The sequence below is a fragment of the Peromyscus maniculatus genome, chromosome 3, assembly GCF_049852395.1.
Source record: "Peromyscus maniculatus bairdii isolate BWxNUB_F1_BW_parent chromosome 3, HU_Pman_BW_mat_3.1, whole genome shotgun sequence".
Taxonomy (NCBI): domain Eukaryota; kingdom Metazoa; phylum Chordata; class Mammalia; order Rodentia; family Cricetidae; genus Peromyscus; species Peromyscus maniculatus.
The window spans coordinates 9,990,427-10,009,999 of NC_134854.1; the positions used below are offsets into that span (position 1 = coordinate 9,990,427).

Sequence of the window (19,573 nt, forward strand, 5' to 3'; positions counted from 1 at the left end):
GCGCACCAGGTGACCCAGCCCTTTCACTTGACTTTCCCAAGAGGCATTTACTAAAGTCCAACTGTTCCACATGCAGACGGAAAAGCTAATACTGGGTCCTTGCTGGGGAAATATGTTTCAAGCAAAATATACACGGGCCAAGAGGTTTTTTTTTAAAAAAAAACTGCCGCAGATTTTCAAACCAATCCTTATGGAAATCAAACAACACTCAGAGTTGCAATATCAATGTTGCAAGGCAAATCTTGCTCCAAATGCAAGACTGCAATGGTTGCAATGTCAAGGCCGCCATCCTTGCCAGGAACGAGGTTCTTCAACAGCAGAGTGCACTTGTCCCTCTTTGAACTATATGTCCTGGCGTACAATCAGTAAGTCTTTTCAAAGTGAATTAAAGGATATACAGCTTGTAGACGGGCAGATGACAGCACAGCTATTCTAGACTCATCATTTCTTGTTCAAGTACATCGAGACAAGGTTTAAGCCACCCACAGGTGAACGGGGAACCGATCTCTGTGTGTAAGGATCATCAGTCTGGATGGCTCAGCTCAGGGGCCCCATGTATGCCATGGACGTAAGACCTATCTGTGGAGTTGGGGACTTCCGTTTGGGCACCTGGCCTACAGCGGCAATGTGGGTGATTCAGGAGGAAACAGATCTGAACTGGGGAGCAGTACTGCTCACTCCCACCTCACTGGGTAACACACATGGACCTAAGGGAGAGCAGCCACCCTAGAGGGGAACTAGGGAGCACTCCACATGCAGGATGAGGGGGGGTGTCCCAAAGCCTCCTTAGGGACAAAGCCAAGACAGAGAGGGGACTTTGACTGGTGTCCCCCCTACCTAAAGGAATAAGTTGACTTTTGCATTTTTTTTTCATTATTGGAATTTTCATCTACCAAAAACAATGCGCACGATGGCGGACAGATATTCCTACCTTATCAATTGCAGGCAGACAGATCTCTTGAGTCCATGCGCCGCCGGGGCATTCATCAGAACGTACACATTGATTGTGGCACCAGCCACACTGCACAAAGGAAGGGGCAGAAAGGCACTGACTGCAAGACTGAAAATGTCCACAGCCCAGGCCATTCAACGGGATCTTGGAGATCTGCAGAGAAAAGGGGCAGAAAGAGTTTCTAGCGGGGTTTGGGTTTGCTGAAGTAAGGATTGCGAGCGTAAAGGTTACAAAGAATTCTCACCTGGTAGCATCTAATAAAGGTAGCGTCTAAGTGAAAATCCCATAGTATTGGTGTTAAGGGATCTAAAATTGTCAAACTCCTCCTTTTACTCTTGGTACATACATGGTAAAATGGTCACATTGTTTGCCGGATAGTGTGCACCTGAGATGCTTGCCGCCTGGGAGGCTGAGACAGGGCTGTGAGTTTCAGGAAATCTGGGACAGCACAGCCAGAACTAACTCACTAGCCCCTCAACCACAACTTCAAGCAAACACCATGACTGTCTGGTCCATAAGCACTATCCTATAATGCTAGAAGTCCTACAGCTTCGAGACGTGGCTCTGTCTGAGATGATTTTAAAAAAACAGGAGAGACTTGTAAGCTGCAGGGGAAGCACTTGAAACCCTGGAAAGTTCTATGGAAGGTCACATACCATTCTGGTATCACGACCTACATCTCTCTCTTGGAGGACAGGGATTACTGGCTGGAGTCAAATTCCTGTGTGTGTCTCCAGGATTTATCTGACTGCTCTGGGTTCTGCCTTAGGACTGTAATTTGCATTCAGGTGTTTGTTTTTTTCACTGCACAACAGGACTGAAGGATAAGTGCGAATTCTAAAGAAGATCCCCTCAGGCCTAATCTCCCCTGGATAATAGATAACTCTACTTCAGGCAATCTCTGGAAGACTCAAGAAAGAGCTAAATGGAGGAGATGAATCTAAGACTCAGAGAGAGGTTATTAAAACAGCAACAACATTCAACAAGAGCCATATCCATGGAAATCCCAGTGGGAAGAGCCCTTACCTTCTTCCCTGTGACAACCAATGTGTAGCCATTTTGGTTAGATGGATGTTCAACAATAACTTCTGGAGATACAGGATGGGAATCCAGGAGGAAGTTCACATGAGGGGTGGAAGGTAGAGTCCGAGAAAGCACGACCTGAGAAACAAAGAAAACACCCCCATTTCCACAGACTCGCCTTAAACACAGCAGCACAGCAAAGTGCATCAGTGTTCCCCTGAAAGACCCTCAGTTCATCCTGTGAGAAATCAATACAACGTCTTCTCATCTCCTCAAAGCCAATCCATCTGAACTCGAATGTTTTGCCCTGGCCTCAGCAGTTTCTAGCGAGAGATCTTGCAGTCAGTCAGCCAGCACATTCAGACCAATCCTTACAAGTGCATGGGCAACTGGGGGAACCAAAGCTCTCCCCCAGAAGGAAGCCACCACAGAGGCCACACAGTTTCTGGATTATTAGCTAATCTGTCCTTTCAACCCTCCCCATGGGGCAGTTTCCCTTGGAGTCATGGTAAGAGTAGAAGACAGCGAGTCTGGAAATCCAGGCCTGATTCCAGTTTTGCTACTCTTAAGCTGTATTTATAGATCTTCTGAGGTCAGGATAGACCTCGGCTATTTGAATTGAATGCTGTTATTTGAATTGAATATATATATATATCAGCAGACAGTGTTATATATATATATATATATATATATATATATATATGTGTGTGTGTGTGTGTGTGTGTGTGTGTGTGATTGATATATATATATACATATATATATATATATATATATATATATATATATATATATATATAACACTGTCTCATGATATGCTATTACTTATATTACAAATGAAGTTCTACATTTTGTCCTGGCTTTAAAAATAAGGCTTGGTGGCTTTAACAATGCTTGAATGATGTGTTTGGAGAAATGGTGTTATTCTGGCTTTCAGGTATTTGTCATGAGGGACATTCCCCAGCAATGCAATTTCCCTCCTTCCTGTTTCTAGACCCCAGTGACAAGGAAAGTTCAGAGACAGATCAGCTGGGAGGATAAGATCAGGACGGCTATCTTAGCTGATTGTAGTTTTAGGAGGGTTTGGGCATGCTCAGAGAGACTCTTAAGTAGGTCATCAGTTTGCACACAGGGGGTGTGCGGTAAGTGGCTGATTCAGAACTGGGCTTCATAGCTACTGTGAAACTGCCCTACATTTCCAAGGACTGTTTATAAGTTATATTTTCAAAATGTATTGATTTGTCATATGAAATCCTGGGACAGCCACGGGTACCCTGAAATTAGAATAAAAACCAACCAACCAACCAACCAAACAACCAAACAACAAAAACACTCCCTTGACCACAGTTTTCTCATTCACAAAACAGAAGTGCAGGTTAGAGAGTGATTATGTGCTTTGTATTCACATACACACAAAATATACTCATTCTGGAGAAAAATAGTCAATTTTTTTCTTCTTTAACACAATGAAGAATCCAAGTAGCCTGAAACAATTTAGGAAGATTTCCAAGTGTTTAATTTGTTCTCATGGGGTGAAGTGTTAATAGAAAAACTAACCAAATGCACATTGAGCCATAAAAATTTAACATCGTGACATTTCTGTTCTACTCCGAACACTCAACACATTGAAAACACCTCCGTTAATCGGGGTGGTTATATTTGCACAGAAGTTTAATGGTGGCTCAAAGGTCATGTGGTCACGACCTCAGAGGTCACGTGGTCAGGATGGAAATTACTGTTATTTCCTACATGTAGGGCCCAATAGACATTCGTGACCTCTGTGGGCGATGTGAAGAAGAGTTTAATTTCCATTCCCTTGTCCCCACCTCTGGGCTGCTCACCGATCTGACACTGAAGATTCCCAAACTCCTATACCATATCACCTGGATTTCAGCTCTTCAGCTTTTCAATCTTAAATCTCTTTTGGTTCTTAGTTCCTCCCATTCTCTATAGTTCTCCAACCCATTATTTCTCTTTGAATAAAAGACTTAAAAAATATTCTTTTCTCATGCACAAGTCAAAACCAGTACAGACATCAGCTTGTCTTAATACTCAGCCTCCCGTGATTTCCACTTCTTTGATGACTATGGATCAACTCTTGGATATTTGCATTCTTCATGCATCTTCCTGGTTTCCTCTGTGCTCCTCAGACCTACTGCATGACATCGATCATCTCCCAGAACCCTTTGAAAGGATGTGTTGCATTTTCTTTATACTGCTGTCATGTGAGATGTCAGGACTGGAGTTGTGGAGCCTTATGGTAATTCTATATATAACCTTCTTGCTTTGTTTAGAATTTCTTGTGTCTATAATAAGCAATCCCTTCTTAATTACTAGATTGTTATCTAGACTTTATCACATATCTGATTAGATGCACTTCCCAGGAATGATTAACCTTCCCCTTTCTTTTCATAAAGAAGCTCTGCTCTTTGTATCCTTGGCCTTGGGTTGATTGATTTGTTTTTGCCTTCTCTGATTTTTCATCTCGAGACACTATACACATGGCATTTTTATCATAGGTAACTGCATCAGACACACGCTAAGTGCGTCTTAAGAGATCAGAGTGACTCTTCACAATTATTCTGGTAGAGACTGTTTTCGCTTTCAATAAAATCCAAGGGAGAATTTAGCTAGAAAGTGCAAGAGTCAGGTTTCCCAGAGGCTTTACCTAATGCCAGAATCCCTGGGTTTGAGCCCTCCTGAAACACCCAGCTGCTGGGCTCTCGGAGCCCTGGAGTAAGTACCAAGATGAAGCTTCAAGTCAGAACTCTCACAGAGCGCTGGGGAGTGGAAGCTAAAACAGCTTTCACAATGCATGTGCTTGCCAGTTACTCCTTGTTTTAGTAACCTTGGCTGCATGAGTCGAGCGTGCCTAAGAAGACCTCTCTGTTCTAATGAGCGCCCATGGCTCAGATGACATCGTACTAGCCCAGCTAGCCAAGCTCGTGGACTAGAATGGGTGCTGTCTGCTGTGGAGACTGGGCACCAGGAGAAGGCAGGAAGGAAGGCCGTGAGAAGAGGGGGTGAATCTTTGCCTTTGCACTGATGAGCAGAGAGACCTTATCACAGATGCAAATACCTCTTCACTTCATCATTAGCCTTTTCTCCGCAGGAACATTCACTGTATGGAAATGCCAAGAATGCTTTTTCTATCATTAATCCCTCCCTTTCTCTCATTGCCAGAATCCTAAATAATTGAGTAACCACTAAAATCCTCAAAATACCCCTGAAGCAATGCTTGCAAGAATTAGGAGCTGCTTTTTGTTGTCATGGAGATATTTCCAGGGACAGAGCAGAATTTGGCATGTAAGTTTAATTCTTATGATAAATCACTTGGCAATCTGAGAACAATTAGTATGAAATAGAAGACTGGCAATTATCTTTCGAGTTTCTACTGTGTCCATGACTAATCCTTAGTATTTAGACCACAAAACCCTTTTCTTTAATGATCCTGAAAATATAGATCTAATGCATTGTTTGAGAGGTGGGGAGAGGGAAGAACTCGAATTTACTTGCTCATCTTGGTTATCAGGCCACATAAACTTCCCAATAAGGTATCTGCGAGAGGATGTGAGAAAAAAAATACATGAACAGATAACCGGATAATTGGTAAATGTGAACAAAATAATTTTATGTGAGGTTCTATAATTCATAAAAACCAAATTTCCCTACCATATACATAGTTTCATTTTCTTTCTTTTTTTTGTTTTTGTTTTTTTTGGTTTGTTTGTTTTTTTTTGTTTTTTTGAGACAGGGTTTCTCTGTGTAGCTTTGCGCCTTTCCTGGAACTTGCTTTGGAGACCAGGCTGGCCTCGAACTCACAGAGATCCCCCTGCTTCTGCCTCCCGAGTGCTGGGATTAAAGGCGTGCACCACCACCGCCCGGCTCATAGTTTCATTTTCAATTAGACAGCTTTACAATTTAATTTTGTTTAAAAACAGATGAGCACAGTTTAACATAAAATAAATCTACGTGGCTATCTCCTTTCTTAAATGTTTCTCTCTCTCTTTTTCAAAGTAGACAATTCCATAGTTTCATGTGAGAAGGGGAACGGCGTGGGGAGAGGCGGAGGAGGGTGTGGTGGTGGTTGTAGGTCAATAGGAATTTCAGTGGTCACCCAAGCCTCTCCATGAATATTAAGGGGTAGGAAATGTCCTTAGTGTCCAGCAACCCTGATTAAACGCCTTGTTTGGCTGTCTGATGGCTTCCAGGGGTCTTCCCTGTCCTTCATGGAACCCACCCTCACCCATGCTGCTCTGATCTAACCACACCCTTCCCCATGTGGCCCGCCACACAGATGTTTGGGGGGGTGCTTCATCTCCCACTGTGACGGTTTCTCCAGTGAGAATTCCCTGCTGTCCCTTCCTTCCATCCCTGAGGCTTCCAGCCTGCGTTACAGAGGCCTAGGTGTTAGAGTCTATGCAAATTTGTGCAATCATTACTGAAGTCAACTCTGAGATACTTTCGGTAGCTCAAAGAACACCAGCATCCCTTAATGATTACCGTCCAATCTCCCCAGCTGCTGACAGCTACTAATCTACTTTCTTTCTGGTTTTTCCTGTTCTAGACATTACGGGTAAGTGGAAGCTGACATTATCTAGCCTTTATGTAGGCATTTGCTACTTAGTATATGTTTTAAGATTCATCAATGCTCCCTCTTATTGCCAAACAATATTTTGCTCTATATACAGGCCATATTCTATGCATTTATGTACCACTCGATGGGCATTTGGGTAGCCCCTACATTTTGCCTCTGAATAATGCTGCTATGGATAGACGTGGAACTTCCTGTGTGAACATATACTTTGATTTTTCCTGTGTGTTGCACCTAGGATAAGGATTTTTAAAAATCCTTATGGTAGCCCCATCTTTAACTTTTGAAAAGTACTGCTAAGCTACTTCCCACAGTGTCTGTACTACTCCACATTCCCACAAGTTAGGGGTACCCTTCCCATTTTCTTTTTCATTTCCATTTTCTTGAGGCAGGGTTTCTTTAAAAACAAAACAAAACAAAACAAAACAAAAAAAACCCTGCTGTCCTAGAACTCACTATGTAGGTCAGGCTGGCCTTGAATTCACAGAGATCTACCAGCCTCTGTCTCTCAAGTGCTGGAGTTCTGGGATTAAAGGTATGCACCACCATACCTGGCCCTGTTTTCCATTTTCTCAACTTAGTGCCATTTTAGCAGGTGTGAAGTGACACTTTACTATGGTTTGGGTTTGGGTTTCTCACCAAGTGGCTTTTTTTTTTTTTTTTTTTTTTTTTTTGTAAGAGGAAAGTTTACTTCAAGAGAGTCACTGGAGACCCTTGCTTGGCCATCCCTGCTCATCACCCATAGTCAAGGCTTTGAAGAATGTTTCCTCACAGTCAGAGTGAGCCTTGATGGTGCAGGGTCCTAGAGAGGCTGCTAAGTGGCAGGGTGGATTCACACTGGAGAAACGGAGCAGGAGATGAAGCACACTCCCCAGACACCGGTGTGGCCGATCACCTGGGGAAGGGTGTGGGACAGCAGAGGCAGAGTGGCAGCGTGGGGTGTCAGAACAGCATGGGTGAGGGTGGCTTCCATGAAGGACAATGGGTCACAGCTGCTGTCATGCCTGCACTGCTGATGGACTGTGTCCTCAAGACCGCACAGACCCTTCCCCGCTCACGCTGCTTCTGTCAGGATTTTGTCACAGTGATGAGAAAAGTACCTAAGGCAACTTCCAAATTAGCACTACAAACGCATCAGCTATAGGGCAGCCGCCAGTCAACCACAGAGTGTTTCTGCCTCTGCTATTTAAAAGGGGTAAAGGTTCATAAACTAATGATGTGTGTGTTTCAAATTTCATATGTCGCTCTGGTTTCCCGCCTTCCCTCCTCCCCGCAGGAAGCATCCATGAAATAAATTTTAGCTTCTCTTTGTTATCTACAACCAAAACAAACAAAAGTTTTACATTTTCCCAGGGTTTCAAATATTTATGATGCTTTAAATTTTTGTGCATGTGATAGTGAACAAAATATATGTCCTTCAAAAGCATTGCAGACGTTACTTTTACAAGACAATACATGAACCCAGCTTAATTTTTAGCTATGGTCATGATCTTGAAATTCTTATTTACAGGAAGTTCTTACTTAGCACAAAGAAGCATCTGAACTCACTATACATATTTTCTTCAAAATAAAAAGACTAATGCGCCGGGCGGTGGTGGCGCACGCCTTTAATCCCAGCACTCGGGAGGCAGAGCCAGGCGGATCTCTGTGAGTTCGAGGCCAGCCTGGGCTACCAAGTGAGCTCCAGGAAAGGCGCAAAGCTACGCCGAGAAACCCTGTCTCGAAAAACCAAAAAAAAAAAAAAAAAAAAAAAAAAGACTAATGCTAATTTGCTAAGCAACTCTGCCATATCCTTTTGGACTATATCTAGGTCAGTGTTGTATATTTAATTTTAAATGTTATTTTTAATGATGCCTCTGTGTGAACATTTTATAAGAGATGAGTAAATTAACAATTCCTAAAGAGAAACAATGTGTGAGTTTAATCTTCATTAAGATGCATCTCTAACGCTCACATTGCCGAACCTATTTGTGTCTACATATTAGAAAATAACAGTAATTCTAAACATGAGGCATGCCATTGCCTTCCAATGGAAAGCACTGATGTGGCACACCAGGGTGGTGGTGTAGAAGCCCCAAGAATCTGACGACAGGCGGTCAGCAGATGAACTGATTTTACAGAAAGGAAGTAATTATTCTCAACTTCACTGATTACCAACATAATCCTTTAAGTAGTGGTCATAAAGAATGATCACGACCCAAAGACATCTTTCCTCTTTAAGTTTCTTGCTAGACCCAACTAGTCCAGATAAGACCAGAAGAGAAAGAAAGTGATGGGTGCCGCCAACACTGAGGGCAACAGAACAGGAAAGGGGAGAGCGGTGAAGAAAGACCAGGGTGGTACCAGAGAACTTCACGGTAGATGTGCTGGTGTCCAGGCAGCGGGCCCTGTTAGCAGACACAGTGCGGTTGTCCAGTAAATGTTTGTGGAGCTGGATTTGAAACAAGTCTTGGAAAGGCCTCTGGCCCCCTCCCCCACCCCGGATCCCCTCACTCTTCCCGGCCTGACAGCCATGCACAAATATTTTAATAGCAATGCTTTGCATTTAGAGATTAAAGGTCTTAGACAAGGGCTGTAAAAAAAAAATCAAGCAAGCATTGTTTAGATGTAGATTAGATGAGGAGCTCAGAAGGGGAGACGTGGGCAATCCCCGTGATTAGTCCTGTGATCTCCCTGAGAATCCATCCTTCTCCCACAAGGCCCTGCATGCTGGGCTAGGTTTCTCCGTAAGGGCACATATTCTCATTGTTTACTTCTGCTATCTCAAACACTACTTAGTATTTTACTTCAAAGCCTCCCAAGAGAGTGATCATGCAAATCAAAACCGTTTTTGAATTCTATTATTGACCTACTTCCACTGATCTAGACCCAGATACATGTACACGTCAGTGTATTTAGATTTAGCTGCACCTGCATGAGATAAGTTACACTTTTTTTTTTAAAGTTAGCAACATGTCAGAAATGTACTCTCTGCCATGCACAGACTATTGTTAGCTAAACAATCTAATTCTTTCTAATCAAATAACCACTGTGAAATACCTGATTCACTTTGCACCCAACAGCTGGGTCCGTTGCTTGGGTTCCCAGCCCGAGCCGAACACCAACACAATAGGAAGGGCAGAAACAGCTGCAAACTCTTGGGATAAAAAAATTTGCTAAGCAACTCTGCCATTAGGCTGGAGGGTAGGAAGGAAGTAAAATCATTTCTCTGTGTTTTTCATGTGTGGCAGCTGCCGTGGGAGGGAAAAAATATGTTGATTCTGTTTTGTAACAGAAATGCTATAGTATTTATTAAAACATGAGTTGCAGAGACTTAGCCTGGCCTCGGATTTAGAGTTTTAGTCCAGTCAAAACACTGACAGAACCTGGTAGGAAGTCTCTCTGGCAAAGCCAGCTGAAGGCCTCCTATTTTCTCCACCCTCCTTCCTTCTTTCCTCCTCTGTGTCTGATGTAAACAAACTGGATTTTAGCGTGGCTGGCTGCCTGATTCCGTGGACTGTCAAATGCTTTAGGTTTATTTATATAAAACTCGATGGAACAACAAATATCAGAAATAAATCCCCAGTGGTCCCTGAAACTCCTTATCTGTATGCACTATTGCTTCCAGGCAAGGATTTTAATCTCCTCTATCAAAATTTTATTTCCTCAAAGGCAGGTTCTGGGTTTCCTTTGCTCCACTCACTTGCCCAGTAGAGAAAAGTCAGTAGGCTCTTAATATATGCTTGATGACTTCAAAATTATCTTTTTTTCTTTGTGATATTAATCACAGAAGACAGCTTTTTTCTCCCATACATACCAAGAGTCAAGAATAAAGCATCAACTACAGAACTTTAATCATAATGAGTATATGATTGTATATATACATGATATATCCCTTGGATGGTATGAGCTCTTTTATTAAAGTAACTTACTTAAAAATGGGATTTTATGATAATTTTAACATGTGAGAATAGACTATGATAGACTATGACTCTTTTGATGTTTAATAAAATATTCCTTTATGGACAAAACAGGTTATATTTAGGAATATGTATGTATACACATGTATGCACACACACATATATGCATGCAATAACAGTGCAAAAAAAGAGGTCATGAATTTGAAGGAGAGAGGAAGGATTATATGGGAGAGTTTGCAGGGAAGAAAGGAAGGGAGAAATGTAATTATATTATAATCACAAAAATAAAAAAAGTACCTCTCAAACCTTAAGTTACTGGAAAAGTGTGTTAATGAAGACCTGGGTTGGTGCAATAATGGGCAACTAAGAAAAAAAAGAAAAGAAAAGCAGAAATGAAGACGAAGGGAAGCAAGCCATTGCCAGGAGCACATCCAGAACTCACTAGATGTCCATTTGTCCTTCAGAGTCTTTGGAATATTATAGCAATTATCAGTATGAATGAAGAAGCAATGTAATCCCATTTCAAAGATAACAGGTAATGGCCGTATTGAAATGTCAAAGTGCCTAAGTTTGTGGAAGGAATGCGTGTCCCAGTTTTACAGTTAAGAACAGAATTAAATGACCAAGACTGGTGAGGCAGGTAGACAGTATACAAAGTAGGGAGAGCAGGAGAAGAGGTCAGCAGTGAGGGAGTAGTAGCTGGGGACACAGTGTGCAAACACTCACATCACAGGATCTTTGTCAACATTCTGTGACACTGTGACTTTGAAAAAGTCCCACTAAGCTCAAGAGCATAAGAGAAATGATTTGTAGCTCTTAAATTATGGCAATGACCAACATCCAGACTATTCTAAAGACAAGGAAAATTTTCAACACTTTGCTTTGTAAAATAATATAGATACACAATGCCTAGATGGATAAGTCAGAGGGAAATCTCATCAGCCTCAATTAAGGTTTACTAGATGCCATTATCCGATCAGGATATTAACTATATCAGACAACTAAAAAATAAGCATCTTCCCCTATAAGACATTCCTAATATTCACAGAAGTCTCACAGATGTCATCGTCCTTCTGTATTAATTAAGAATCTGCTCACAAACTCACGGTGAAAGCACCAATAACTGTTAAAGTGATAAAATACATCCAGCATGAGGGGTTGTTAATTTCTGCAAAGTGGTATGAGTCTTATATCTAGGAAACACTAATTCCATCAAGTCTGAAATGTGAACCTTTATTGTATGGAAATTGTGTCAATGGCCATTAGAAGCCTTTCTTAATAAAGACTGCTTTTAAAAATATTAAGTATCTGAACTTCTTTGTGTGGGCCTCCACCATTTTGCAGAATGCGGAGAGCCTGAGTTCTAGAGAGATTTTGTTGATAAACATCCCTTCCTGAATCCTGCAAATGTCTCTCAGGGATGTGAATGTCTCTTCTCATGGACACACACAGTTCACACAATAGCTCTCCTTTGATCCACAGTTTCCCCTGAAAGAGGAAAACATTGCCTGGAAGTGCTTAATTGTTTCATTTTTACTTTCCAATCATGTGACAGAAGTTATGAATGGAAAATAAAAAAAAAGGCCGCTCCAGACAAGAAAATTAAAGCAACCACGTTTGAGTTGAAAGGTTCAAAAACTTTACAAAAACAATCTACCTACTTCATAAAAAGCAGGCCATGCTTCACTGCTGACCTTTTAGGCTCCATCTCTAGCTTCTACTGTGATTTTTCACTTTTTAGCCTGTTTATACATATCTTACAGTGAAAACAAAAACAAATCAATTACACAGAACCAGAGATTCTAAGAAAGCACTTACCTGCATGAAGCGACCTTCTGATGTCCCTAGATTAGCAATGGTGAGGTCCCCTTTAATGAAGGTGGATATAGATGTCAAGAGCACGTGGGTGAACTGGCCCATGAATAAATCAACACGTTGCAAAGCCGTGGTAAACTCCGTCCGATATTCATCACTGCGCGCTTCACAGCCTGATGAATTTCTCAGCAGCGTCTGGAATAAAACATGGCCATCAAGTTAAGGTGAATCCCAAGGCAAACACACCGGTAAGAAACTTCGCTGTGTGTCACTAAAGAACTTGCTCAGAATGTCAAGCAGACCAACTTCCCTAACCATGCACCAGTGATGTGTAGTGACTGAAATGGCTCCAGTTTTGCTAGGCACTGTTGTGTGTACGGGCTCTCAAAAAACGAGAGGGGGAGGGTGTTATCTCAGTTTTACACTGTGGTTCAAATGGGAACTCATGAAGACAGAACCTAGATGCTGCTGAAAAAAAATCTTAAATATCTCATTCCTTGACATAAGTGTACAGCCTAGCAGCAAGTCCTATGAAATGAATTTCAGATATATTAATAATAGTAATAATATATTAGCTGTTAAAATTCATACTATGAAATACCATAAAACTCATGTATATGTGCATGTTTTTGGCCAGAGAAGTGGAGGGAAGTAGTAGTTCTAGAGAGTTTATGGGGAGGCAGCTGGGCATATGCTAACTGCCTTCATCAAGGTCCTGAATGCATGCATTTTATACAATTCCTACAATCTTTCTGTGTTCAGAAATTGAGGTAATCTCTGTTTTACTTTCTCCATCTGTAAAATAGAGATTGCTACAGAAAAATGTCCCTGCCACACAGAGTTGTGAAGATTAAATCCAGTAGCTCATATGAGTCTCTGAGAACAGAACCAGCATGCAGAACTCCTCTTTACACTTTGTCACCACCGGGAGAAAGGTTTAAAAAAATGTGCACATCAAGTATCTCAGTAAGCAGCTTCCTGAAAGACATGTACCAATATGGTGATGTTCAAATTCAACCGGAAGGGTTAAAAAAAATACTGTTCAATAATACAGGACAATGACAAGCACTGATGATCCCTGGCTCTATGTACATATTCAGAATCCTGGTTTTTCTTTTACCTCTCAAGTCTAAGCATTTGTGCTTCCTGTGCAGGACCATTCAGACCTTGACATCCACATCAGACTACCCAAGGCTGCATTCTAGGTTCACTTGTGGACCACACACTCATGATACTCTCCCTGGCAATGTGTGTCTCCTGTGATACTATTTCATTGATTTAACATCTGCATCTCCATCCACATGTCTGAGAGATCCCCAGGCTTAACATGACTCCCTGCTTCCTGACCTTATGATATTATACACTTCACAGAATGACTCTTCCATCCCTCCAGATGTTCAATTCAGACATCTAAGTGTCTTCGAGATTCCTCCTTCTCTTTCATCCCTCTCATGTAATCTACCTTCAATTTCCATCAGTTTCATTTTCTAACTGTCCTAGTGACTGTTTGTTGTTGTGATAAAACGCCGGCCAAAGGTGACTTGGGGAGGAAAGGGTTGTTTGGTTTACACGTCTGCATCACGGTCCACCATTGAGGAAAGTCGGCTGGAACTCCAGCAGAGGCAGGAGGAAAGCTGTTTACTTGCTTGCTTCTAGGGTCACATTCAGCTATCTTGCTTATTCCTCCCAGCACTAGCTGCACAGGGATAATACTACCCAGCGTGGCTGGGCCATCCCACATCAATTTACAATCAAGAACATGCCACACAGAACTGCCTACTGGCCATTCTGATGGAGGCATTTCCTCACTTCCGGTTTCCCGGTTCTGAGTGACTCTAGTTTGTCAACAGACTGTTCCAAGACCTACCCCTGGTCTTTCTGTCTCCAGCACCATGATCTTTGTCCTAGCCACTGTCAGATTAGCTGTTCATATTGTAGATCTTTTTTTCTCTTTTCTTTTTAATGATTCAATAACTCTCCCCTCTTCTTTTCTATCTAGAACATTTAATGTATCTCCTTGCTCTTAGGAAAATCATTTTTAACATGGCCTGCTAGATTTCATATCATGTGACTTCTACCCAACTTCTGCAGGTCTGTGTTCTCTGTGTCTCAGTGTACAGGCCCGCCTTCAGCTGTCCAAGTGTTCCAGGCATCTGACTTATGTGGTTTCCTCTTCTGGGGTGCTCCTTCCATGTTCACGCAGCTAGTTAGCGCCTAAGCATCCTTTGTTTATGAGCTTAGCACCAACCTCTTGCAAGACTTGTTCTGATGCTCACTCACATCTCGCCAATGCTCCTGGTGTAGAGTCCCATGCAGCTTTTGCCCATTCTTCACAGAGAAGAAACACACCATACAGTTTCTGCTACAACTCAACATTTCCTTGTGTAATGAATGTCAGCTCCAGTTGTGGGTCTCCGTTCCTTCAATACTACATTGTGAGTGGTAGAACATTCGGAATAGAGAGCTAATCAACAATGATAGAATGACTGAATAAACAAGGCGGAGGGGCCATGAGTGTGGAACAGTGAACTAGTATTTTTTAAACTGTCTTTTTCAGGAATAGGGCAGCACTGATGGCAGCTGGGAATTGGAAATTAGTGCAAGATGAAGGTGGTGGGATATACTAAGGAAAGTCAAGTTTACCTTAGATGAAAAGAAGTGAAAGTTCATTCTCAGACATCTTTATAAACAACTACAAGTCTAGGAAAATGATTTGAAAGTTAGAAATCCTCTATTATTATCATGTATTATAATAATCAGAAACTTTTAATTTTTTTGTGGTGTTTGTGACTGAACCAGGGCTTTGTACATGCTAGGCAAGCACTCTGTCACCCAGCCTCATCCCCTGCCCTCCAACTCACTGTTTAAGAACAACAAAAATTTCAGTTTTATTTCTGTATCATGACTTCATTCCTTAAGGCTGACCACCCATCACATGGAATTGTAAAGTTCTTACATCTTTTGCCTCTATGACTAAAAGGCACCTAAAATACTCTATTTCGTGCACTGACAATTTCTTCATTTTAAATGGCAATCAATTAGCAAACTGAGAGAGTCTTAGAGATACTAAGCCTATCGTAGCTCGTAATTAAGCAAATGTTTCAGTTCTGGACACTTATTTTGATGTATTAATGAGCACTAGCTCACGATTTAATTAGAAGCTCTTCTTCGCTAAAGTACTATAGATTATTCTGAGGCGTAGCAGGTAACTGGGATGTACCAGAAACTCAACAGAGATCAATGAATTGATAATTGAGTTTCTACGGGTGATCACTGATCCATTTTGTAGAGATAGCCAGAGCCAAGGGAAGCTGCTTAAAGGGGAAATGAACCATTTCAAATCTTAGACTATCTGGAGTGCTCCATTAGAAGAGGAGCTGTTTCACGGCCAGTATTCTGTGGCTGTCTTGTTCCTTCTTTTATTAGGCTCTGCTTTCTCCCCTCTACATCAGGGAACTTTAAAACTTGACCTAAGGCACAGAGTTAAGTAATGGATTTTCTGGGATATAAATACAATTCATAGTTTGTGGAGCCATTGTGGATCATAAACTATTGTCAGCTTTCTGTCGTCCAGACACAGGAACTCTCATTATTTTTTGTCCCCAGTGCCCTCCAACACGCCTAAGTAATAAGCCTTGTTGGAGAATTTGTGTATCTGTAAAGCCACCAGAGATAAAGCCCTTCTCCGTAGAGATAAAGCCCTTCTCCGGAGCAACCGGCTTTAAGGTGCACCTTGCTGAGTCCAGTGAACAGGGGATTGAGTCAGGTGATCTCTGGGAGTTCCTTGGAATGTCTGCAAGCCTACAAGAGCTTGCTGACTTTTTCTTCAGTGGAAAGAGGTTGCTGTACCCAGGGCTTCCGCCCCTATACACCTGTTTCCGCAGATGTAAAGGTTAAATATAAATCTGCATCAGCATTGATGTAGTACTTACATTGTGAACTTTAAGGCCCTTCCTTTGGGAAACCAGTCTCTAAAATTCCTGTTTTCAAGGATTAGTAATATGGAGTTCTGTCTCTATCTCTCTTCAGTAAAATTCCTATGTGAAGACATTGCACAATGCTAGGACAAGGTCTCCAGGACTCCTTGATCTTGAAAGATTGTGCAATTTGGAGCTAGGAAACAAACAGGGTCAAGGACATTCTAGTTTCACAATGCATGGGTCCACATCTACCTCTTTTTCATCTTTTCCCATAGCAGAAAACTAAAAGGGAGGAGAAGAACACCAGCTTCCAGAAAGAAGTGATGTCTCAACATTCACTTCAGGAGAGGGGACTCTCCTCATCTCTCTTCCTGCTGAGACTCTTGGGCAACCCAGAGCCTGGGGCAGGCCTACAGAGCTGCATGCTGTCTGAGCAATGGGATTTTCATAGTAAGCCTTGGTGTAAGCTCTCCATATTGCAAAGCACCATGCAAAGAGGGCTAACTCTCAGTCTGACCTTAATATATACTCACAGGATTGTGCACCACACACACATATACATGCAGGCACACACACACACACACACACACACACACACACACACACACACACACTCAACTTGTTGCAAACTCCCTTCCCTAGTTTCTATCTTACATCTCATCCTAGAGATAACAGGAATTAATCTGCACTATAGACTTTGAAGTAATACGTTAATTAATTCAGTGTTTTGTTTTGTGTGTGTGTGTGTTTTCATTATCATGAGTACTTGCCAGATTTTTTTTTACCTGACTCAGACAAACCTTTTTTTTTCTTTTTTATGAAAAGAAAATTGAAGTGCTAGAAAACTCAATAGGTTTGACTCAAAATGTTTTCCCCCAATTAACACTATGATATATGCAGCGAGTATGCAATTACCTCTAATTCAGTATAATTAAGGATGTGGTATATTTAAAATAGTGATTCTTTTAATTGATCTATAGGACAAATTTAGCTCATCTATAGCTAATTTAAATCAGTCATGTAGATAATTTTTTTTGAAATGTAGTCTTGTAAAATCATTCCAGCTTACTCATACCCATTCTTACATCCTTGACCAAGGCAAATTAACAGAAGATTTTAATATAAACTTTATTCATAGTCATATTTTGCCTAAGTTCTAGTAATGGCTTTGTGGGAGACTCAACTTTCAAAATGCAGTGTCCTTTCTTAGACTTTTCCACTGGCTGGCTAAACGCTCAACTGTGTTAGTGTCTGCTCAGCTTTCTTCTCTAAACGCCATTCCTGTGGGGGGCCGTGGAGCCGCTGCAGCAGAGGCCCAGGGCTCTGGACTTCAGTGTCTGCTCGGCTTCCTGCAGATGAAGTCTAACTCCCCACTTGAACTTCTCCGCGATCAACACTAAAGCCAGGACTTGCTGTGCGGTGCAGAAGAATCAGCTCCTGGGCAGAGCAGGCTAATCTTGAATGTCAAAAGTTGGTGTTGTCTGGACCTTGTGCTGTGCTAAGAAGAGAACTCAAGTCTGCTGTTCTCAGGGCACAGCGTGAAAGGAAGATGCTACCTCACTACGACTTCCACTGACTTCCCTAGACGAGACATTCTGAGAGATGGCTTCACCGGCCCTGGACCCATGACAGCCCGAAGCCTAGTCTAGCAGAAGAGTCTGGCCAGCCACCGGCAGAGCACAGACAGGCCTCTGGTCGCCTGCTGCTGGCTCAGCACTGTGACTCACCAGGTGACAATGCCACAGCCAGAGCCTCACTTGCCGAGCTGGGATGACCTAATTCTCCACAGCCACCAGGTTTGTACCCCTCCGGGCCAGCATGTCTCCACATCTGCCTGCTGGCTATATTTGGATAGGCCTGACTCAAAGCCATCATTTTTACCTCCCCATTTGGGAGGGGAGATTTTCTCTGCTTGAGTGTAGGAATTCTACAAATCATTGCACACCTCCCCCCACCTCCGCTGCTGAATATCGAACCCAAAGGTCTGCAAATGCTGAGCACATATCCCCCACCAAGCTACACCACCAGTCATGTTTTTCATTATTTTATCAAGAAAGTTTTGTGCTTTTACTATGGTTACCTGCTCAAGACCAAGCCAGTCAGCATGGAGGGGGAGGGGCTTACAAAGGCTGCCCTTAGCGGAGTCCTTTTATTTTGAAGATGGACTAGAAGGAGATTGTGTTCATGCCTTCATGGATGACCCACACCTATGTGCATATAAAGCAGACTAAACGGACTCAATGGTATCTGTCTGTCTGTCTCTCTCTATCTATATGAAGTTGGAAGGAAGATATATGGGGAGAGGGAGTTAGAGGGTGGAAATAGGGGTTGGGTATCATAGGATGCATTATATATACTTATGAAGTTTTCAAAGAATTTTAAATATCGTAATAAATGTGTTAGACTTTGAAGGTCATGGGATCCCGTATTTTACTTTTTGTGTACATATGTAACTCTTTAAAAATGTAAAAATCCATTCTTAACTTGACACATGCACCGAATGTTTTTTCAACCCATCTTCTGAAGGTACTGTGCACTCAGGGAGACAAGAGACTAACACAGAGAAGCACATGACTAATTATGCACCACAAAGGACTCAGCAGCCATGTAACTGAAAAGACTGCACTGGCGGCCAATGCTGTAGACTAGAGAGGATGGGAGTGGGACCAGCGTGGGCTTCAGCAGCTGCAAACCCTTGTACCAGAGACGCATGCCGAGTGAGGTCCTGACAGAAGCTGGACTACAGCAGGAAAAATTCTTGGAACAGATTATGTTTTATGTACATGTGTATGGCTGTCTATTTGCATGTGTACAAATGCTTGCTTTCATACATAAATATAGACCTATTCCCGGGATTGGAACACTCAAAATTCTACAATGGTATGGGCTTTGGAATTGGAAATGTTCAAACTTTTGCATCTGTATCATTTCCTAAGGTGAACCAGATATAAAACAGGCTGAGCCCATGTGGTTTTGGTTAGCAGCCTTCATATTGAGCATCAGTCTCAGCAAGGAGTGACAGTGATTCATACAATTGTTCCAAGTGTGGCAGATTTGGATGCTGTGAGGAGGTTTTTCTGTCCTTCTCTGAGAGAAACCAAATTGTCATGCACTGATTTCATAGAGATAGTAGAAAACCAGAAGACACAAAGCCAGTGATTACACTACATTAACCAATCAAAGGGAAGACGCTTTTCCTGAACACAGCAAGAGCCACGGCTTCCTTGTGGGCCTAGGAGGCTCAATAAGGAGTAACTAATAACTGTCTTAGCAGATGACCAGAAGGGGTGAGAGATGGATGGAACAAAAGTGTTCAGTCCTGCCCCGGTATATTGTTGAAGCCCATGACTATATTCTAGTCTGTGATTAATCT

General features: G+C 42.1%; 1 protein-coding gene across 5 annotated transcripts in view; it reads right to left on the reverse strand.

The window, feature by feature from the left end:
* Met (MET proto-oncogene, receptor tyrosine kinase) overlaps positions 1–19,573 on the reverse strand; it is a 111,243-nt gene that overhangs the window by 48,083 nt on the left and 43,587 nt on the right. For all 5 annotated transcript variants that reach the window (XM_016002762.3, XM_016002763.3, XM_016002764.3 and 2 more), the window contains 3 exons: positions 12,284–12,475; positions 1,979–2,113; positions 932–1,105 (listed from right to left, as the gene is read on the reverse strand). In XM_016002762.3, the coding sequence (XP_015858248.1) occupies positions 932–1,105; positions 1,979–2,113; positions 12,284–12,475 (501 nt within the window). The remainder of the gene's footprint in view (positions 1–931; positions 1,106–1,978; positions 2,114–12,283; positions 12,476–19,573) is intronic.